The sequence below is a fragment of the Melitaea cinxia genome, chromosome 5 (genome assembly GCF_905220565.1).
Source record: "Melitaea cinxia chromosome 5, ilMelCinx1.1, whole genome shotgun sequence".
Taxonomy (NCBI): domain Eukaryota; kingdom Metazoa; phylum Arthropoda; class Insecta; order Lepidoptera; family Nymphalidae; genus Melitaea; species Melitaea cinxia.
The window spans coordinates 5958490-5982228 of NC_059398.1; the positions used below are offsets into that span (position 1 = coordinate 5958490).

Consider the following 23739-nt stretch of genomic DNA (forward strand, 5'->3'; position numbering starts at 1 on the left):
AAAAAAGTATGGAGGATTGAAATTAAATTTAAAAGTATACATTTAAAAATCTTAACAAGATTATAAGTTAATATTGGGAATGCTAAAGAAAACTTCCACCAAGAATAATATCACAAGGCAAAACAAACTTACAACTAATTATCTTTTATTATTTCGATAACACACTTACACTTTTAAGTATTTACGTATTGCCACTCGCTAAATTATTTGCGATAATTATCATTTTGCATGTTAAGCTATAAACTCCAATAGAGATATATTTAATTATGTAAACAATTAATAAAAACATTTACAGAATTTTACAGACTAATTTTTGTGTAGCCATCCTTAAATTATTAGGCGCGAGATTTATCAGACTTAATAAATTTGTCCAAATCAGCGTCACTGTTGGGGTCTACTTGTGACAGTTGACGGAAACTTTCGTCATCGACGAAGCAGATCTCATGGTCATCTGGGTCAGCCAAAATAATGACACGGACGGTGGCCTTCCCTGGCGTGTCGAGGGATATCAGGGGAGTTAGAATTTTTCCGTTTGCTTCTTGAATTTTCTTGTCAATGAGCGGCTGCTGATCGAAAGGGCAAGAGAACGCGATACGACCATACGCCTTCGCGTGGTTTACTGGACCACCTGTTGATACGAATGAATTATAATAAATAACTAATTAAACACTGTGCACCTATATATAAGTTAACTTAACCTCCATTGCATATAATAAGTGAGTTTTTTATCATTGTGTTTCCTAATAATAACCATAATAGAAGTGTATTACTAGAAAATAGCAGTCTTTAATAGAAAAACATAATACTAACAAAAAAAGAAACAAAGAAAAACATAATACTACAATATACAAACATATCTTTTACTCACAATAACAATTTTATTACATTACTTAATACATAGGAACCCAAGATAATGAACAATGTTGCAATATTTTTTATAAGTAAAAATTATAAGTAAAATAAATTTTCATTATGCAATGCAATTACAGGCTAACTCAACAAATCTATGGAAATACTTATTAAAAAGAGGAGAAAGGGGGGAAAAATAATTAAATAATGTCACATTAAAAGTAAAAGGAAAACATATTCTAATTTTTCTATACACAGAAATAAAAATAAAAAATAATAGAAATTAAATTAGTATTCATTAAAAATTAACTAATAAATGCTGTATTATCTATTTATTTAAACTATCATAATATTTTTGAATTTCATTTTTGTATACTGTTATGTTGTCACTAAAGAAATCAATTTCCCTAATATACATTAATATCTCTTTAGATCAATATCTATAATATATAAATCAATATCTCTCCAGATCAATATCTAAAGAGATATTGATTTATATTAAGGATAATAAAAAAGATAAAATATAACATAAAGATTACCATTATTTCACATTTACACATAATATTTAAAGAAGCAGTTATACCTGAATTTTTTAGAAAATCGATATTCGAAAATCCTTGCATTTTGTCTTGGAATAATTCATTTTATTTTTTATGATTATATATGATTATATATATATATATATATATGTATATATATATATATATATATATATATATATATATATATATATATGTATATATATATATATATATATTATATATATATATATATATATGTATAATATAATATATATAATATATATATATATATATGTATATATATATATATATATATATATATATATATGTATATATATATATATATATTAGTCTTTGTCTTGTATTCTGGTCAAAAATATTCTATTATTATATATTTATTTATACCTACAGATAAAATAGCTCAATAAGCTATTATTTATACGAAAAACGTGAATAAGTATGTGCTACACGTGAATACGCATAGCTATTGCTTGTGATTAAATTGATTACCATATACAAAAATTAGATAGCAAAAATCAATAATTAGAATGTAAAAACTTAATGTAGGTAGTTTCTGTGTCTAACAAACAATTACTCACCAATGTCAACTAATTCTAGTTTAGCTTGATTTTCACTAAATCCAAGAAGTACTGATTTATCTGACTTTTCAAAGATCTTGAGTGATAAAAGGCCATTCCAGTAGGCAATAGATTTTGCTAGATTTGAACTTGCCAGAGATACTTTGACAACTGGATCTGCAAAACAAAAACAAAAAAACATAAAATTAAATAACTGAACAAAATCAGCACTATAAATATGTTATAACCATTGAGCAAAGAATTCCCAGGTAAATAAGGTTTTCATGGCATAAAACTGATTTGATCAACAATGAAAACAAATTTGTCAAAATTAATTATGTTTGAAATTAATTATGAGCAGTTAATTTTTAAAAAAAAAATTATATTGTTTACTAGCTGTGCCCGTGACTTCTTAATTTAACAATAAAAGTTATTGTTCAGTTTGCAGAGTTATAACATAAATAATTTTCTTAAATAAAAGTAGTCTACGTTACTCCTTATTACATCAGTTATCTGCCAGTCAAAGTCCCGTCAAAATCGCTCCAGCCGTTTCTGAGATTAGCCCGAACAAACAGACAGACAGACAAAAATTGTAAAAAATGTTATTTTGGTATAATTATGTATACATACATATGCATTTAGTAAAAAACGGTTATTTTAATATTACAGACACTCCAATTTTATTTATTTGTATAGATATAGATGAGAAAATATCGTACTTGATCAAACAATGATTAAATAATTTTAAAAAAAGAATTTCAATGTTTTCTATGACAAACTCCTTAAATCGGTTATGGTTTTAGAATATACTAAAAAAAGTGTTAGTGTACTAAATATCGTCTTAAGTCATTTCTAGTCCAATACTCATTTATGTTAGAAAATATGATGACGATGACTATGTAATTTTCAGGGTGTACACTATTATTGTCATGTTATTATCATGGTAATATCACAGAGTGAAGATTTAAAGAGTTAATTACATCAAGAAAATATGCATAAAATAAGTATACACATACAATTGAACAATATATATTTTAATCTATTAGTTTATCTTCAATGCATATTTTTATTAGAAGATAACAATCACATGATGGAAGATATAACTGATAAAGTTTTCCAAATGGAAAGATAAATTCTAAGATCGTATCGTAAATATTGAATTAGATTCTTATTTAATATATTACGTCAGAGCTATTTTTAATCTTATGTTATATAACACTAAACTCGTAAAATAATTTTAAATATTATAAATTTTTAAAACTGGAATACACATTCATTTCACAAAAAAGTCAAAAAATTAAATTAAATTACTATAAGTAATCAATAAGACTACTTTCAATATCAATAAGAATACTGATGAGATCATTGCTTTTACAATTTTTTTTATCATAAAATAATATATACATAACATTAATTATAAGAGAGAGACACTAGATATAGTGAGTCAAAGTAGTCCTATCTGTCTATATTCATTGATGAATTTAAGAAAATTTGATAACGTTTGATAAGAAGATAGTTAAAAGTATGGCTAGATGTAGAGATTGTAATATGGGCTAACTTCCGACTGCACCAGTCAGTCAAAATTTATCAGAGGTCGTGGTTGCCTCTAGTGGCAAAAAAAATAAACATATAAATAAAGTATTTAAATTTAGTTTTCTTGCAAATTTATTTTACCGGACTTGCTTAAAATTGACTGGTTAATATTACTTAGTGAAATGACAATTTAAAAGCTAACTTAGAAATAGAAATTTTCAATTTTGATATAACTAACCTTTATCTATTGGTTGTGGTTTGTCAATTATGTAGAACTTGTATCCACCAGGTGCTTCCACATATTTCAGACCATTATGTTCCTTCACAGGCCAGTTAGCAGCTGCTGCTCTTTTTAAGCTTTCACTTGATTGAATTGTGAGACCCAGAAAGTCATTTCCTTGTTCATAATATGTTATTCCATAGTTATAAGTCAGTTCCACAACAAAATGTGTGTCTTCTGGGCCATAGCCTATCATAGTTTTACTCCAGCGATTTGCATAGGGTCTGAAAATGAAAAATAAAGTTAAATTTTACATCTATATTTACTTTCAGAAGTTTACGTCATTTTACTCACAATAAATAGAGGATTGCATTAAATAAATCTCAAATGTTGATTTCAAATTAACTACAGATATTATTTTAGTGATTACTTAATTTATCATACTTTTAAATGCTACTTATAAATATATATAAAATTTATTTTTATTGTACGCCCCATAAGCGAAGTGGATGAGGTTGTGTTCTACACCCGTCTTACAAAATTCAAGAGATTTTTTTGAACTAAAATTGTCTCTATTTATTTTTTATCACACTATATCTATATATATATAAAACAATTTCGTGTCTCGATGTATGTTAGTGATAAACTCCGAAACTACTGAACCGATTTTTATAACATTTTGTAAGCATCTGTAATTTGGTAAAACTTGGGAGATAGCGTTTTTGTCTCAATTATTGATCTTAATATTTGTTATTGCAAATTAAATGTTTATTATACGACTTTTGTGTGTTAGTGGCGGTTTGGCATCTAATTTGCATAGATATCCGGTAGATGGCGCCATATTTCTATTTCTAGATTATAGATGGCAAGTTTGAATAATTATAGAATATACATACATTTTAATAAATCTATATATTAATATGTGAAGCAGAAACTTACCTTACCTCTTTTTACGAAAATTGCGTAGACGTTGTATGAGACTTCTCACACTTATGATTTGTATAGAGGAAGATTACTAATATATACTACTAATATTTTTTTTTTAAATTATGCATAAAAATAAATTCAATCAATAAAGAAAACATTACACACACTACTATGTATTTGACACACAAACATGAATATTTACTCTTTTGTTTAATGTTCAAACTTATAATTTGATTTAATTATGGTCGAATTTCGACCACTAGGCCACTACTAGTTATAATTATATTAATGTAATGGAAAAACACTAGTTTCAACGCTTATGGCATTTTTAAAGACATTTTTCTGTTTAAATAAATAAAAAAAATGTTTAACAAATTATTCCGTGGACATTCGGCTGCCAAATGTATGAATGAAAACTGGCGTGGTCACAATAACTGCCAAATAACTTAACTGATCAAGTCCATTTATTTTTTATATGCTTCAGTATGATTTAAAACTAAGTCCTTTAGAAGATCATGGTCTAATTCAATGTAGTTTATTTATGATTAGCAATAAACTAAAAATTTTCGGGTAAGGCTTTACATTAAGAACAGTCGAATTATCTAAGCTCAAAATTTGACAGTTTAAAAAAAAATAATAATAACCCTAATCTATCTAACTTCAAAATGAAGGTTCTTAATCTAAAGCCTAGTCAATTTTCATTATAAGTACAAAAAAAAACACAGTTAATAAAAATAGTAACTACAATAAAGCAATCAAAATCAAAAAATCAATTTTATTGTAAAAAATGAGATTATGAGGCATTCACTTTTGGATTTTCTAAACTTTTTATATCTATTTAGTTAATTATTAAATTTAACTTATTAAAAGAACTATAACTTTATATTTACCCATTGCATGCTGCTTCACATCCTTCACTAAATTCTTCGTGGCGTAAGACCTGGAAACCGTTATTTTTAATGTATTAAATATTTGTTTATTCTTAGAATGTTTAGTCTACATTCTATTTACTTATTGTAATAACTTAAGAAAATACAGTCACTGAATTTGTTCTAGCAATTTGTTCCATGTCATTTAAATGAGCAACCAAGCCGGATTTGACCTTGAATAGCAGTTTGAAACCGGTTACTTTAGTAAGTAATCCAACAAAAAAATATAATAAATAGTAGTATAAATAGTACAGGACTTCTAACAGGTTTATGATCGAAATAAAAGCATATTAAAAGGCAATTTTCATACCTTCATCCCCAAAACTTCTCGGTAAAACTTCGCTGTAAGGGTTCTATCAGCCACTTTGAAAACGAAATGTAATGCTCTACCGTCAATCATTTTGAACTTTTTAGCACTTTATAGACTGTTTTAGTATACTTTAATTACACTTTTAGACTGGTGGCCACTGAAGCATTAATTGCAAGTCTTGCAGTTTATTGGAACTACCGGACTATACAACTCTTTCCTATATATACAAAGTACTCTGTGTTGTATAAGCAAGTCACTTTACTATTTGACTCTGTGATACAACCAAGGAAGGATACAACTCACATGAAACGTCAACTTCAAGTTTAAACTAATAAGAATAAACAGTGTTGCCACCTTGCGAATAATGAAATCACTAACTTTGTTTACGAAAGTCACTAGATTTTTGATTTTTGGTTACAAAATAATCCCTAGAAATCGCTAAATAAAAAAAAATAAAAAAAAATTTTTAAGAAAATAGAACTTAAGAAATAAAATTGTAGATATTTTTTAAATTAAAACTGAACATTAAATATTTCATCAGGTATTTCTTCTTCATCTTTGTTTGTTACACATGGACTTGCAGATGTAGATGGATGAGACAAATCAGGATTTTCTGCTTTAAAAGAATATTTGGTATTTTTTCCTATAGCGGTAATCACATGAGTCGGAAGCTCATAACTGTAGCAGTTTTTATTGACTATTTTTAAGTAGTTTCTTATAAAAAGTATGCTATTAAGTGTATTCACAGCCATCTTGTTTCGTAGCTTATTTTTGACAATGTTCATTGCACTAAAAGCTCTTTCTACTGCAGCATTCGAGTGAGGAAGAGACAGTGCTGATATAGCCAAATCAGATAATTCTGTAAACGTATTTATTCCCGCAGAATTTTTATAACGTCGAACTTCAGACCAGAACTCGATGACATTGCTTGTAGCATTCCATTGAATGTAATTAATATTATGCCATTGCTGCAGGAGCTTGTCAATATTTTCTTCATCAAATCCAAGTTCTGAAGCAAGATCTGCTATTTTGTTATCTTTACCTTGGCGAAGAGTATTTTCCACACTAAGAAGACACATTTTCTCCAAAATATTGTAGTTATCAGGAAGTCTTTGTTGAATTTGTTTCCCTAGTTTTAATGTGAAGTCAATACAACGTTTTTTAACTGCATTAATGACATCATTAGGTAATGAGGATTTTTGTACTTGGGATTCAAAAATATATCCTAAATAAGGTACCGGATTCAAGTGGTCTTCTAATTTAACATTTAAATAATCCTCGTCCGTAGTCGCCGCTGAAGGTATCAACACTCTGTTACAAATAGAGCGAAACAATGTCATTAAAACATTGAATAGGGAAACTGGATTAGAGTCTTCGCTTTCAAAGCTCTTCACTCCAATTTGTATATCATTCAAGATGCTTTTTAAAAAGCACATATAAAGGCGAACGGTCTCATCGGTGTACATAGAATAAAGCAATTCTGCTGTGTAGCAATTATGTCTCTTAAGCGAAAAATGCAATTTTAGTTCTTCCCATTGAGATAATATCCTGGACACCGTCTTTTCAATAGATAGCCAACGAGTATCACAAGATCGCAATATTTTTAATGGCTTCTCACCACAATTAATCGTCTCATACATATCTTTATACTCATCTAAACGTTTCGGTGAATGTGAGAACCATTCGTAGGTTTCTCTAATCAAAAACTCTATGTTGCATGTTAATGTTTGTTCAGAAGCATGTGAGACTGCCAATTGCAACGAGTAGCAAATGCATCTAACAAGAATTAAATTAGGTAAGCCGTGTTCTTTTCTCATTATTTGATGTATGCTATTGTTTACACCAGTCATTACAGAGGCATTATCGACCCCAATCCCAATCAAGTTCTTCAGAAGAAGACCATGGGCTTGCAAGCAATTCACCAAAGCAGTAGTGATTCCACGAGCATCAGAACTTTTGAGAGGTTCTAATGCAAGGAATGTGGTAACTACTGCATTCTGTTTGCAGCTATAATATCGTATGACTATGCCCAATAACTTAGATATACTGAGGTCAGTAGATTCATCTAAAAGCACACTGTACTTTTGTAACCCAATGTCATCTACAAGCATCTTTTTAAAATGTGGAGCTAATACATTTTTAATTACTTCGGTGCATTTTGTTTTATGCATTTTTATAGTCATAACTGACTTCGAATCAGTAATATATTTCTTCAAAATTTCAGTCAAGTGATCAATTTGCATAATGGACGTATGTTCTACAATAAATAGAGACAACGCACCTTCAATTTTTAGGCCGCTTGTGTTGTCTTTAGTTGCTGGCAAAGATTCAATCTGTCTGTTATTAGAAATTGCGTCACACTTATCTTTATGTTTTTTCGTTTCAATGTGTTTCTTTATGTCGTTAATTCTCGCAAAAATTTCGCAATGACACAAAGTGCATAAGGCTTTGGTAGGCTTATTTGGTACTGGCTTTAACCACATTTTATATTCGTCTTTTGTTTCCCATTCTTTTCGATATTTTTGAAAATACGCCCATTTCTTTTTTAGTGGTATCTCCATAGTACTACGTAGTAACAGGTTCTTTCAACAGTAACTTTATTAGCTGCACAAAAATAGAATTGAATGCTTTTATTAACGACTGTGAAGAAAAAACAAGCAGCAACAAAAAGCAAGTAGCAAAATATAAACGAGTAAGAGTAATCGACACGTACTAACAAAAACAATAAATAAATTTCACGTGTTTTAGAACTCCTTGATAAATCGGGGAATCCCGCACCAGAGAGGCATCATCATCCTCATCATCATCAGCTCATGGACGCCCACTGCTGGGCATAAGCCTCCCCTAAAGCTTTCCACGACGATTGGTTCTGCGCAGCACGCATCCAGCAGCTTCCCGCGACCCTGACCAGATCGTTGGTCCACCTCGTGGTGGGCCTGCCAACGCTGCGGCGCCTGGTACGCGATCGACACTCGAGAACCCTTACGCCCCATCGGCCATCGGTTCATCAAGCTATGTGCCTTGCCCATTGCCACTTCAGCCGTGCGATCCTTCGAGCAATGTCGGTTACCTTAGTTCTCCTACGGATCTCCTCATTTCTGACTCTGACACGTAGGGAAATACCGAGCATTGCCATCTCCATCGCCCGCTGAGCGACTTTAAGCCTTCTCATATTTAGCGACCACGTCTCGGATCCATATGTCATCACTGGCAGCACACACTGGTTGAAGACTTTCGTCTTCAGACACTGCGGGATATTGGACGCGAAGATTCTCCGTAGTGTCCCGAACGCTGCCCATCCGAGTTGGATTCGACGAGAGATCTCGTTCTCGAAGTTGGACTTACCTAACTGAATTGACTGTCCGAGGTACACGTAATAGTCAACAACTTCGAGAACAGATCCAGTTCGCAGTGTTCCCAATGCAAACTGGATCGGGTGTGACATGGACGTTCGACATAATTTTCGTCTTATTCATGTTCAGTTTAAGACCCACTCTTTGGGAAACACTGTTAAGATGCTCGAGCCTTGTGTTCAGGTCTTCCAAGGTCTCAGCCATAAGGACTACGTCATCGGCAAACCGGAGGTGTAGTGTGATCGCTATTGATGTTAGTGCTGAATCTTTTCTAGTCCAGAAGCTTAAAAGCGTCCTCCAACGCGGTGGTAAACAGCTTCAGGGATATAACATCCCCTTGCCTCACGCCTCGCTGAAGTGGTATTGGCTTCGAGCTTTGGTCCTGTAATCGGACCGATCTTGTGGCGTTAGAGTATAAGTACCTTAGCACCTCGACGTACCTGCAGTCCACGTGACACCTCTGGAGAGCCTTCAGCACAGCTCATGTCTCGATCGAATCAAAGGCCTTCTCATAGTCCATTAACGCTAAGCATAATAGCAAGCTATACTCCTCGGTCTTCTGTATAACCTGCGGCAGCGCGTATATGTGTTCTATGGTGCTAAAGCCTTTACGGAACCCGGCTTGTTCAGGAGGCTGGAAGTCGTCAAACCTGCGTGCGAGACTGTTCGTAATGACTCTCGAAAACAGCTTGTAGACATGGCTTAGACGCGAGATGGGCCTATAGTTTTTCAGCAAGGCTTTATCACCCTTTTTGAAGAACAGCACCACCTCGCTTCTATTCCATGCCGTTGGCATTTTGCTCTCGAGGATAACGGAATTAAAGAGCCTTTCGGTTTTGTGTCTTGTTAGTTTGGCTTCTGTGTGGTGTATAACTGCCCGTAGAAGCTCTCGATCTCCCTCACGATTTCAGGCTTTGACGAGATGACGATGCCATCGTTGGCTTTCAGCTGTGCTAATTGGCTTTGGCCAATAGACAGATCTCGTGCGAACACTTTCAAGCCTTTGTGTCGCTCTATGGCCTCTTCGATACGTTCAGTATTTAAGTGGCGAAGGTCACTTGTCAAGGACTTAGAGATCTGTCTATTCAATTGCCAGTAACGGGTAGCATCCGCCGAGGACTGCAGCCGCATGTCATGCCTCTCTGCCATGAGTCGGAGTGTGTGGTCGGAGAGCTTCTTTGTTTTTTGGCAGCGGGTCTTGAAGAACTTAGACCCCATCGCGCCGAAAATTTCCACCAGCACGTCGTTGACCTCGTCCACATCTCAGTCGGCCAGGCTTTCAAAGTGATTTTGGAGTTCGAGTTGAAAGCTCTCGGGGTTTCATCACCGCATCATCTGCCCAGCTTCGCGTTGAAGTATCCCATCACAACAGTGTAGTGGCATTTTGAGCTATGTATGGCTGTAGAGATTTCCTCATACATAGCTTCCACTTCGTTATCTGGATGCGTTGAGGTCGGTGCGTAAGCCTGTATGACTTTCAGCGAATACCTCTTGGATATTCTGAGTATAAGGTACGCCACCCTGCTCGACACGCTCCTGACGACGTCGATGCTGTTGACGAGAGACTTGTGAATGAGGAACCCGACACCACCCTGGGACTGTTGGTCGCCCTCCCGGTAGTACAGCAGGTTGCCGGACTTAAGGGTTATCGAGTCCTCTCCCTCTCTTCGGACTTCAGATAGCCCTATAATATCTCAGTTTAACCTGCTGAGAGCTTCCTCCAGCTCAACGAGCCTCGTGTCGGTCTGCAGCGTCCTAGTGTTATATGTTGCCAGAGCCAATTGTCGTCGTTGGGTGTGGTGGCCTGGCTTCTGCCGGAGATTATGGCCCTCTGCCCCGCCGTTACCGTGGTCGCCAGAGAGGCATTTAATGGCAAATGTTACCAGATTACCAAAAAAAGGTACAGTTTCGTCAACTTCAAATTACAGATAAAAAATACAGGAAATTTTAATTTTGAAATAAAATAGTAATACAAAAAAAGGGTTATCTTTATTATTTAATAAAAAATACCTTATTAGACAGGTATAAGATTGGTTTTTCAATAAAAAATCACTAAAATATTTTTTAGCAATGACGCACTTTTGAAAATCGCTATCGAACTCTAAAAGTCACTAGATTTAGCGACAAAATCGCTAAGGTGGTAGCACTGAGAATAACCAGATTCCTATTATTTAGGTATTTCTTGTCTATGTCATATTCGTTCACTAGCACCTGACAGAATGAGTGCGTTTATGATACTTAAAAATAATGTAACCACATTTAACTATCAGAACGGATTATAGTGAGAATTTTGCAAATGAAAAACGTCGATGTAGTAGTATTCTTATAGTTCAGTGAAATAAAATTGAATTATTTATATTTGCCTATTTGACCAATTTAATTTGATCTTGTTGATTCATATTAATTATAGCTTTGTGACATCTTTACCTCAGAAACATATATTAAATAAACCAAATTTTCACAATAGACATGAAATAATTATAAAAAAAAAAAATTAAAACATTAAAATAAACCTGATGGTAAACCTGATTGTTCACGTGGCGATACAGGCCGTGGCGACGCAGCGCCACGCTCTATAATGGAATGTGTGTATTATACTATACTATACTATATAATAACTAGCTGACCCCGCAAACGTTTCTTTGCCATATATGTTATTAACCCGCTTAACCCCCCCCCCCCCTTAGGGGTATGAAAAATAGATGCTGGCTGATGCTCAGACCTACCCGATATGCCCACAAAATTTTATTAAAATCGGTCGAGCCGTTTCGGAGGTGTTCAATGTTTAACACCACGACACGAGAATTTTATATATTAGATTGAGTTGTAGAAATTTAAAGAAATTTTTGAATTAAAAAGTTTTGTATACCTATATAGAGAAAATTAATGCTTATTAAATGTTTCACATCTTTCAGCCGTCACGTGACGGGTCAATTTTTTTTATTTGGATTTGATTTTGATCTAAGAAAGTTTGTGCTGCATTTAATAATTGCTAAGATAACAATATCTTTCACGTGATTGTAGTATAGATCATAACAATAAGTTGAGATAATTTTTAGACCGCGGTCCACTAGGCTAATGTTACGTGCTTAAAAAGACAACAACCCTTATGAAATATAATGTTTATATCAAAACATCTCTGAAACGTCTGAGAGATTATGTATCTATCCTGTTTACTTTGGCTTATTTACTTTGGCATATTTGTTTTTTTTAAATGTTACTTGTGTGAGTAATTATATGATTAGAATTAATGCAAATAATGAATTTAATTTGTATTGTGTTTGTTTAAGTCAATGCACTTACTATATAATCTTATTCAGTGCATGTTATACTTTAAATAAAAACAGTCCTACTGAAACGACAGTGTATGGTCACTGTTGAAGTAAATATACTTGTAATATTTGAAAGATTACTCGTGGTTTTGCATGAAGATAAAATTTGAATTTTAATTCAATGACAAAAGGTTTAATTTATAATATTTTCTGTACGTGCGTGTTAGACACGTGAACTTGAATACTCAAGATAAATAGAACAATAGAAGATTGATTATTTTACATATATGTGAACATGCCTCGTATTATGTGATAGTACTAAGTAGTTACTTAGTTAATAAAATTTTAAGTACTAGATATAAACTATTATTTTTTTAATAATATAAACACGGTTTTATATTGAAATTATTGAAATATAGATCCTTGTTTATTGGTGATGTTTAGGTATAATTATGTAAAAGTTTGCAGACATACAAATAGACAAATTAATTAGAAATAGTTACAGAATTTGCATCGTTAATAAGTTAATACTACAAAAAATTATAGGTAAACACAAATCTACTTTGACCATCGGACTTTCAAGAATATTGATGGTTTAGGTTTGAGGGTTTATTGCAGTTTATTATTCGGTAGCTTTTAGATCGTAAAATGAGTAATAATAATTCATCGTATATTGTATATTATGAATCACACAAATGTGGAATGTGATTCCTGCAATATATGATACGAGTCAGACATACTTTAGGTAGGTATTAAGTTCTACGTATCACGGACATTGGTGATTATTAGCATGTTGTAAACAAACTATTTTTCCTTGTCTTTTGTACACAATAAGTATCTTCTAATTTTCTCTGTATGTGGCATTGTAGCTTTCGAATGGATGGACGGAATTTGAATGCGGGTAAGCGAGTTTTCTTGCGATGGTTTTTATCTAGGTATGTTAGGTAAAAATAGATCTAATCATCGTGTGAAGGGTATCCGGCTCTTGTAAAAAATGATATAATACATTTTCGACATAAAATGCAATTATCGTGTAGTATTCGCATTAGCCTAACATTCAACCGATGGGCATAGGCTTCTTTCTCCATGGCAAGTATCGAAAGCTCAGAATGGAACTCTAAAACAAAACTAGGTACAAATAGTTTTGAAAGCTCGTAATGGCATTAAATGGCAGAATAGTGAAACGGTAAGTAGACCCTAGAAAGCAAAGTAGAGATAGGTTTGCGTTTCATTATGTCAATGCGTAACGCTGTAGAGAAAACTTACCTACGAACTCATGATAGCAAATTACTTTATTGCACATTTAATTTAACAAAAGTAAAAAGATATGAGGGTGAGGGTGTAACAGGTGGTCTTTTTACTCAATAGTGATCTTTCGTAAGAAGCTTGCAACATAATAGGCTTGCTTATGCGTCGTTAATTATGTGAATTTATATATTTTTTAATTTTTTTAAATATGTATAAACACAGGTATGATATTTTATATGTACCTAACACTTATTAGCATACTATAATAATTGTGTCACATGCTACAAACGCAAAACAAAAATATATTCTCAACATGATTCAGCATGATTATCACCATGATTATGCAGAAATTTTATATTAGTAGTATCCATGTTAGCGTTTTTTTTTTTTAATAAACATACACACACTGAAATGCCCACTTATAACACATCATGCATTATACTTATGTTTAACCTATAGTAAAGATAGGACGTGGTCTGACGCTGACAGCATTTTTGTTATATATTTTTTTTAATCTTTATATTATTCAATTTAGTTTCTGCGTAAAGTCTTAGCACTATGGGCGTATACCTGTTGTTTTTTATTGCTTCCTTTTTTTCTTGTTTACACATACACACACTATCCCACAGACGCACACTCATAAATTCACATATACGTAAACACACATAAACATTTATAATTATAATTATTTTGTTTGTGAATTTTACAACTAATAAGTTAACAAGTGACAGATGAACTATTTAGAAAACTGTAACTATGAAATGACAAATTATGGAAAATAACGCGGTTGTAAATTGATCACAATCCATGTATATAAATATGTAAATTGTAAGATGGTACGTTACATTTACCTCTACACACACACTCACACACACACACACACACACATCAGCCTATCGCAGTCTACTGCTAGACATAGGCCTCCACAAGTTTGCACCAAAAATGGCGTGAACTCATGTGTTTTGCCCATAGTCACCACGTTGGGCAGGCAGGTTAGTGACTGGCTTTGCCGCACCGAAGACGCTGCTGCCCGTCTTCGGCCTGTGTATTTCAAAGCCAGCAGTTGGATGGTTATCCGGCTTTCGGTTGGCTTTTTAAGTTCCAAGGTGATAGTGGAACTGCGTTATCCCTTAGTCGCCTCTTACGACACCCACGGGAAGAGAGGGAGTGTCTATATTCTTTGCTACCGTACCCACACAGCCTACACTTACCTATTAAATTTGTAATAAATGTGAACCGTCGATCGACGCAATTTATTAAAAACCGGCTGCTAACAGTGTAACTTCAACTTTGTCAAGCATCTTCCAGTTTCAAGTGTATCGCTTGGATGACTTATACGTATTAGCTATTATTTAGCTGTGTGTGCTCAGGGTTTTTGAAACTTTTCAAATGTGTGGCCATATCCAAAAAAATGTCTTATAGTATTAAACACAAGAGAGTTATTTGTTGTGTAACCTATAATTAATTCTATGTACCTGTGACCTGTTAACCCCTGAGTAACCCCCCCCCCACCTCCGGAGTCGCCATCCACTGTTTGAGAACCGATGGCTTAGATAGTCCAGTTCATGTTGATCGTGGCCATATGATTACGTGAACTTCTAAAAATCCATGTTTGATTATTCAATGAGGATACTAAGTTAGTAAAAATTAAAAAATTTAGCACAAAAATAGTGTATTAATTTTATATTGTATTATTATTTTTTTAATCTTAACGGCGGGGCACAGCAGGAAATATCCTGCTCAAAATATGGAGCAGCCCGACTGGGGAAGTACCTCGAACACTTCAGCCTGTAATATCCCACTACTGGGCATAGGCCTCTTTCCCCATGTAGGAGAAGGATCAGAGCTTAATCCACCACGCTGCTCCAATGCGGGTTGGCGGATATATTCCCTACTATGAGTAACGATCGCTATCAGGTGTACATGATAACAACCGGGAACGACGGCTTAACGTGCTCTCCGAGGCACGATGGGGAGACCCACAAGGACTGCACAAACACCCAAACCACGGCAAACACCTGTATGGCCAATACAAATGTTTGTCATGTGTGGGGATCGAACCCGCAACCGCCAGCGCAACAGGTACAATCCATAGCTGTAACCGTTGCGCCAACGCGGCTTCACCTCACCGTACCTCGAACATAAGATGACATTTAAATAATACTGCTTTCAAGCAGTGTTGTTTTCCTGTGTTATGTGACCTGGAGGTAAGGTCGGTAACGGATTTGCGATGTTTCTGGTGTTGTAGGCGCCTACAAGCTACGGTAATCGCTTAACATCAGGTGAGCCGTACGCTTGTTTGCCGACCTACCTAGTTGTATAAAAAATATTTTAGTAATTTGAAACAAACAAAGTGTTGTTGACAGTTCACTTGTTTTCATAAAATAAAACAAACTTGATTGCACGTCTTATGAACTACATATACAAGAGCTTATTTTTATTTCATAAAAGATTTTGTTTGAATACTTACTAAATTGAGATTAATGAGAAGATAATAAATTCAAATAAAAATAGTTTACATTAATTAATACTCATGTAAACTATTAGTATTAAAGTATACTATAAATTTAGTAGCTAAATTAAGGAATAGCTAAAGTTACATAGGTTCTCCAAAGCAATTGTGTTCGAATTTGAAGGAAATATTATAGGATAAAATCAAAATGAAGAAATTAAGGAAAGAAAGACATTTAAATGGAGGTATGTGGGTAGTTTCACCTGTAATGTTTTAATAGGTAATCAAATCCGCCAATCATTCATTCACATAAAAACTACATATAATTTCATACAGAAATACGGTTAAATATATTTTCTCTTAGGTCTAAACTACATTCATAATTTCATGGTAATATTTTTTTTTTACATTTTTTCTCATAGTATGCAATAAATATAATAATCTTATATATAAATCGTTCTCAGATAAGTTCTACGATCTCTATTGTTTCTGCTAGTCTGTAAATATGTTTTATCATAATTTTATCTGATTAGATTTATCAGGTATACCGTTTATCGGGGATATGATTTGGCGAAGCCACTGTCCGCCTAAGAGTTTCTCTCATTATTTTAATACAAAAATACCAGCAGCTACACGCTAAAGAAGTACGTAGGTATATATGTAAAATTTGATACCACAATATAATATATTAAGTTAATTTTACACAAATGTTCGTTCGTAATAACAAATTGATCAGTGAATAAATAGTTAACAATATTTATGTTTTACTGACTAGACTCAATCTTTTATAATGAAGTTATTTTGTACACTTAAAAAAATTCTTTGTTAATATGTTAGATATTATAACATTTAAATACATTAAAGTAATATAATTTGTTATCCTTGATAAGAAAGGTGCAACAACATTATAAATTAACCGAAACAGAGTTTTAAAACGGTAATTAAAATATATTTTTAATTATAAAAAATGATTAGGTCAGTTTGTAGACACCTGATAAATTGACTATAATGATCCCTATAAAGAATTTTTATTTTTTTCATAAAACACGAGTGCATTATGTATTTACTCATTTAAAAAAATACTTTAATTTTGTAGGCTCTCTGAACGTAAATACCTATAAATAATTACTTTATTACATCATCTAACGGGAACCTTTATAAATAAGGATACGAGCAGTATATAACGTTGATAATATACTGTCCATTTGTGTACATCAATGAAATATAACACTGAAACATACATTTCGATAATAGGAATATAATATAAACATTGTCCTAAAACAACGTAGCGATAAGCAAAAGAAGTTATTCATTCTACTTAGTATACATTTAATAATTTCAAGTTGACAATCTAAATCTTTATTTTACACACCATTTGCTAAAGATTACACTTTAATTCCAGTTCAGGCTCGGTTTGAATTTTTCAGTTTGCATTTACTACTATTTTTGGAAGAAACAATTTAGATGATCAACTTGAATAGAATAAACATTTTAGAACGATAATATGATTAACTTAACTTTGTAATCAATGCCGGCTTTAATCAACTTTTTTTTTTTTTTTAATATTCTTCTTAGTGGCAATGGGCAACATGGCTTTATCTATTTCATTGTGCTGTGTGGACTAGAGCCGACGCTAATTATTAAAAGTAACAAAGTCATGATCGCGTAAGCAGTGCGTTGTTCAGTTGGGTTTCTCTTTTTCGTTGCCTTCTTTTTCTTTTTCTTTCTCCTTTTCTTTTTCTTTGTCCTTTTTCTCTTGCAGTTGTTGCAAATGTGCCGGTAAAGCCTTCAGTATTGCATGCACCTGCATGATACCATTAACAAGCTTTTACTGCTCTATCACTTTATTTATAAAAACAAGTTTTAAAATCATACATTCGAAGATAAAATACCTTACTTAAAGATATTTGAAAGAAGTCATCAGAACACGTTATTCGTCATAAGACGTAATTTAGTACCGGGATTCAGTGAAAGTAAAATGTAAAGTAGAGATTAACAAAAAAGCTTTTTAGATTTATTTACAAGATTAATAACTGAGTCGTATTATGTTTATTGTTATGATTTTACTCGCGTACCTTTCCACTGTACAGAAACATTGTAGTAATCTAGGTATATTTGTTCATCAAAACCAGTTCATTAGTTTTCTGTGAAAGAGTATGTATTCCTCAATATTTACATAATCCTTTATTTTTAATATTTATCCAGACTTACCTCCTCAGCCACAGCCATCAGGACAAATTCGAACTGTTGTTTGGTAGCCACGGTTCGTGGACGCTGGTCCCGGATGTGCTCTAGAGTTGCCGCTATATCTATTTCTTTTGCACCTTTCGCCATGCGGTTCAGTACCATGTCAATCAAGCAGTAAGTACCCGTGCGGCCAGCACCATCGCTTAAAACATTACGAAAATAAGTGTACGTGTTACGATAGTAAGTAAAGAGGTAAACTACCTCTTTATCTGCCCGTATTCCAATCTTAACTTGACCACAAGCCCCGATTGGTGAAAAACGTGGATTTTAAACTACGAGTAAAATACACAAGTGAGCTGCTCCATAACTTTTTCATACGTCTTAGAAGAAATTCTAAGATATTTATTTATATATGTACCTACGCTAAACCGTAATTGAAACAGCTTAAATGATTTATTCTTTTTGTTCTATAATCAAATCCAATAAATGAAATATTTAAAAATTATTTATTTTAATCAAATATGTGAAGTATGTTTTCCTAAACAAAATTATGAAAAAAAATGTTACTTAATAGCTATCAAAGTTTCTCATCAAACGTTATCTTATTACTCTAATAAAATTTAGTCATGGTATCGGCAATTATAGTATTAGTTTATTATCAGATAATACCTACATATTGCACAGATTTTAAATATTTAAATCGATCAATTTCCGATAATAAAAGATAAAATTTTCCTTGATTGGGGCACGGTAAAGGCTATTTTCTTCACAAAACTGATTATGAGTCAAGCTTTTAATATTCTATTGGGATTTTAATAATAACAAATTTGTATATAATTTTTTGTGAAAATTATGATTCTCGGAAGTACTGCTAGAGAGAGATTACTGAAAGCATCTGTAAATAGTTTCATAATTATGAAGGACTTACATATATATAAGAAAATTCTTGTGTTAAGCTTTATTGTAATAGTAAATATGGATGGAATAACAATAATGAACGAATAGCTATGATTGTTGATGAAATTTCAACAGCTTAATTGTTTGGTTTCATTCTAAAAAAGTACAAAGTTTACCTGCAGTGTACTACTATCGGGCAAGATCTACCACGATAAGACTTGTTCACTTTCCTGAAAATTAAAATACCAAAATTGTTACAACCACGAAAAACAGACAACTACGTAATTTAAAGTTTTTGTTGTTTGATAAGGACGCGTCAGTCAGTCAGCTCAGCCTATTGCAGTCCACTGCTGGACATAGGCCTCCCCAAGTTCGCGCCAAACGTCCCGGTTTTCCGCAATCCTCATCCAGCCTACACCGGCAATCTTACGTAGATCGTCGGTCCAACGTCGGCCGGAGGACGTCCCACACTGCGTTTGCCAAGACGCGGTCTCCACTCCAGGACCCGTCTGATAAGGACGCGCTACATTATTAATTTATATTTCAAGATGGTTGTTGATTTTTGTACTTTAATATTTTTACCTAAGTATATTTTACATTTGCTAAATTTTAGCATTAGAAAAGAATTGGTCACAAGAAAGATTCAAACTTTTATTGGTATATAAAATTGTCTTTGTAAATAGTTAAAAGATTATATCAATTATTACCTTCTAAATTCGAGCAAAGCCTTGGTTGAAGATGGTACTCCATTTTCTGGCCAGGAAAGGAAGTGGAATTGCGTTACGGTACGTGTTTCGCCGGTACGTTGGTTCTTCAGATAAAAACTGCGGACGAGATAATCATCGCACCAAATATGCTCGCTGACTAGGTGCACCTTTAAATATAAGTAGAAAATGCTCCGTAAAAAATATAAACGTAAATATGTAATTCAGAACCTTATTAGAACAAGTTCTAAAAAAGTCCTAATTCAGTACCTGTTCAAAGAATGTCCTTGAAATAGGGTATATTTAAGAAAAAAAAAATGCGATATCCAAGTAAGAAAAGTAAAATTTATATAAAAATAATGACTTCAAGCTTAATATAAAACTTAAATATATGTCAATGTTAATCTAGATAAATTTTATTAACAGCGTTCGTAGAATTATTTATTACTCAGTCACAAATATAATAAAGAAAAAAGTGAAAAAAATATTTCATAACATTAAAATTACTAAAGCATCAAAATATTCCACTTCGTTATTTGTTGGCAAAGGGTTTAACATTTTTGTTTGCTTCTTTAAAATTCAAGTTAATCAAAAAAGTCGCTTGCGTGAAAAAGACATTCTAAAAACTAATACATAAAATTCTTAAAATTTGGATTATGACTTTATCTACCTACATACTAAAATAAATATGGTTACTCTTACCTCATAGATATGATAGAGTTCCGATCCCTCTTCAGGCCAGTATCGGTGGCAAAGTTGCTGGCCGTTCTCTGTAAGTCGAGTGAGCATCACCATCACAACACTGCCTTGCTCCCAAACCATTTGCCAGAAGTCCGCTGCTGTATGTGCCAAAGGACCGGCTGCAGCGATGTATGCTGGGTTTCGTGGATCATGATCGGTCTATTCAAAGAAGAATGGCAATATTTTTAGTCGCTTTTTTTAATCGTAAGAGCTTCTAAGTAAATTTTTTTATTACTTTAGTTTTTATATTCTTAATAGGGTCTTTAGTGTAAGAACAATTGAATAATTTTAAAAAATGTGGATGAATTTATGGATAAACTAGAGTCATTTACCAGATATTTGTATAGTACTTTTAAAGGGTATCAGTAATTTATTACAAATAAAAATGCTAAAATTTAATAAACTTACAATAGTAGAAGCGTTGATATAATCAGATCCAAGGTGATTAGACAACGTGTTCAGTGTGACCCGTGAATGATCGTAAGGCAGCACATCAGCGTAGCGGTTCTTTCCGTTATTTTCAGGTTTAAGAGCTGCAACCGTGGCACAAGGTTCGGCTTCATATGCGCACAACGCCTTCCACTCTTGTTCGAGACGGTCTTTGTTGCGAAGATGGTCTTCCATGTATGCCTTACAACATATTCATAGCTTTCAGTACAGACACAATTATTATTTTAAATACGAGTATTTTACAAGTTTACGAATCATAGCGCAGTATTAAAAGTACAATGTACTCACCAACACCATGTGTCCAGTCGAAATATCCATGTTGGTTAGCGCCGGTTCCTCGCTCCTGATTTGTAATTTTAATAACATTTGGTCAAAGATATATTCTACTTAGTTTTTTTCATTGTACATAATAAAAATATTATTTACCAGGAAGAAGTACTAGATCGTGTTGAAGGCGAGTGACCTTCTGGATCCTTTGTTAGTGAAGTGATTCTTTGAGGTGGGTCAGTTGAGTGAGATGGAACAGTCGTCTGCTGTCCTGGCCACTTGCCAGACATGCGAGCTCGGCAAAGTTCCTTGAATGTTATATATCTTATAGGTTACCATAATATTTTAGAGATCGATAGGTTGATCTGATGCAATGTGTATTCAAAAAAATTAAGAGTCAATACGATTATTGGTTATCATTATGATAGTAAAATTACCTGATAATCTCTAGTAGCTTCCGCATCTATCTCAGCTGCTGATGCGAGTCCTTGCATTTTCCTCTTACTGCTCATGTCCCGTTTCAACAAAATTGCAAATACAACAGCACCCACGACGAGAACGGACAAACTTCCCACGAGTGCAAGAAGAACTGGTAATTGTAAGCCGAAGAGTTGTGGTTCTTGTATATCAGCGTGATGAATAATAGCATGTTTACTCTGCGAAAATAATAAATTTAAGGTATTAAAAATTAAGTATTTTGTTTTCTTATATTTTTTGTTTTCTTATATAAAGTGAAATAAATTTTGTTTAAAAACTTACCCTGTCCCCGACACCAATAGACTTAATTTGGGCTCCCGTTTCTTTCCACACTTTGTCTTTGATAGCATCTGAAACCAAAGTAGCTTATATAGATAAAAGCGTCTCTCTAGTTTATGATTTCTATAGTTTTTAATTTCCATAACATTACCAATTTGTCTCCCAACTTCAGCAGCGTCATATCCCTTACTGTTTTTTTCCACTTTAAACGTCACTTCACTTGGGTCAACTCTGTAATGAATGTAAAATTTAAATAACGACTTAGTGTGGGAGTAAAAATGAGCAATTAACAACAGTGGCAATGAGTTACCGAGGATTCGTGAAGGTATTTTTTTCTAAGCCCAGCATTTCTTCAAGTTTTCCGATGAAAGCCATGCCTTTCTCCCAATTTGTAAGGAACCTGAGACAGGATCACAGGCGTTAAAGCATTTTATTCAAGCAGTATAATTGGTATCTATAGCAATATAATTTTTTTTTAAATAAATACCTATTATGTAACTCGACGAAAGCATACGATGGATCATATTCATAATCGTTGGGGTCATGATCTGGTTTACTGGGATTTTGTTTGTTCACCGCTTCTTGAGCTGTAAACAAGTAAATACGTAGGAAATATTTTATTCTACGGTATTCGACAAAAACTGCAACATTTCAACAAGAAAAGGATGAATTTGATTGATATTGACTTTAATTTCAATATTTAAGACGGCATTGAATGATGAATTACTACAATAATATGTTGATTTGCATTATTTGAATCCTTTGTAAATTATTAATTATTATCTAAAAAAATTGAGATTTTAATTAGTAGCAGCAACTAAATTGCTGAAAATATAACTTACAATCGGTGCATATTGAAGCTGAGAGCATTTTTTACCAATTTGTAGGGTAGGTACATAAAGTAGCCACGATAAATGTTATCCTTAAATAAGAACACGTGAAAGCTTACGTAAAATGAAATAGTAAAAAAGGTGAACATAATACAACACAAATTTTAATTGAAAGAAAGTAAATAAATACACCATCAGTTTTTTTTTGTGTTAACAGAGAACGACAGAGTATCATGCGTTTTGTGTAATATAAAACAGTGTGCTGTTGGGAGAAACATTTAGTGCGGATATTCTAGGTACGACTTGGCAGTGCATTAATTCATAAAATTAAAACGGTCTTTTTGTATTTTTAACGCAAATTTAGCGTTAAATTGGAAATTTTTGTAGGGCACATCGAGAGTCTAAAACAGTTATCTCAGGCCATCGTGACACTAACCTGTCACCGATTTATTGATGTACAATATCTTTAAAGTTTTTGCGTCCACACGCGGCCCAGGCTTTTTAACATCATCTCTTTCCCTACGCTTAAAGCCCCATTCTCTATTAAGTAAATCTTGAAAATCTTCCGATAGGTAAAATTTTGAATTTTCACCTGAAACATCGTTGATTTTTGTAACAGCTTCAGTTCGGTACGATTTTCGTTTCCGGTCGTAGTTTTTCGAAATAGTTATGTCTAAGTATAATAACAAAATAATAAAAAACAATTTAAACAAAA

General features: G+C 33.1%; 2 protein-coding genes and 2 long non-coding RNA genes across 5 annotated transcripts in view; 1 reads left to right on the forward strand and 3 right to left on the reverse strand.

Annotated features, from left to right (window-relative positions):
- LOC123653465 lies at positions 1–14628 on the reverse strand. Of its 2 annotated transcripts, none has more exons than XR_006743106.1 (2): positions 14618–14628; positions 1–170 (listed from the first exon to the last, which is right to left on the reverse strand). It is a non-coding gene; the product is annotated as an uncharacterized LOC123653465 (long non-coding RNA). The 2 variants fall into 2 exon arrangements; XR_006743105.1 differs by lacking the exon at positions 14618–14628 and adding an exon at positions 14598–14609.
- Positions 129–5972, reverse strand: LOC123653463 (glyoxalase domain-containing protein 4). The gene is made up of 5 exons (XM_045589459.1): positions 5868–5972; positions 5519–5568; positions 3720–3985; positions 1970–2125; positions 129–628 (listed from the first exon to the last, which is right to left on the reverse strand). The coding sequence occupies exons 1-5, from the start codon at positions 5955–5957 to the stop codon at positions 336–338; spliced, it is 855 nt and encodes a 284-aa protein (XP_045445415.1). The 5' UTR covers positions 5958–5972; the 3' UTR covers positions 129–335.
- Positions 13226–22130, forward strand: LOC123653466. Its single transcript, XR_006743107.1, has 2 exons — positions 13226–13393; positions 21911–22130. It is a non-coding gene; the product is annotated as an uncharacterized LOC123653466 (long non-coding RNA).
- The window catches only part of LOC123653464, a 16716-nt gene continuing 9409 nt past the window's right edge, over positions 16433–23739 (reverse strand). The window contains exons 10-23 of the mRNA XM_045589460.1: positions 23461–23616; positions 22682–22781; positions 22505–22594; positions 22346–22425; positions 22198–22265; positions 21876–22094; positions 21598–21746; positions 21460–21514; positions 21130–21351; positions 20683–20880; positions 19984–20150; positions 19453–19506; positions 18404–18581; positions 16433–17996 (exon numbers count right to left, since the gene is read on the reverse strand). Of these exons, the coding sequence (XP_045445416.1) occupies positions 17874–17996; positions 18404–18581; positions 19453–19506; positions 19984–20150; positions 20683–20880; positions 21130–21351; positions 21460–21514; positions 21598–21746; positions 21876–22094; positions 22198–22265; positions 22346–22425; positions 22505–22594; positions 22682–22781; positions 23461–23616 (1859 nt within the window). The 3' untranslated portion in view covers positions 16433–17873. The remainder of the gene's footprint in view (positions 17997–18403; positions 18582–19452; positions 19507–19983; positions 20151–20682; positions 20881–21129; positions 21352–21459; positions 21515–21597; positions 21747–21875; positions 22095–22197; positions 22266–22345; positions 22426–22504; positions 22595–22681; positions 22782–23460; positions 23617–23739) is intronic.

Excerpts from the sequence above, each read along its gene's own strand:
- LOC123653463 (XM_045589459.1), bottom strand. The coding sequence starts at position 5,957 with ATGATTGACGGTAGAGCATTACATTTCGTTTTCAAAGTGGCTGATAGA. Across the intron at positions 3,986-5,518 it reads TGTGAAGCAGCATGCAATGG|ACCCTATGCAAATCGCTGGA; the intron begins GTAAATATAAAG and ends TTTCATTTTCAG. Across the intron at positions 2,126-3,719 it reads ACCACAACCAATAGATAAAG|ATCCAGTTGTCAAAGTATCT; the intron begins GTTAGTTATATC and ends TTTGTTTTGCAG.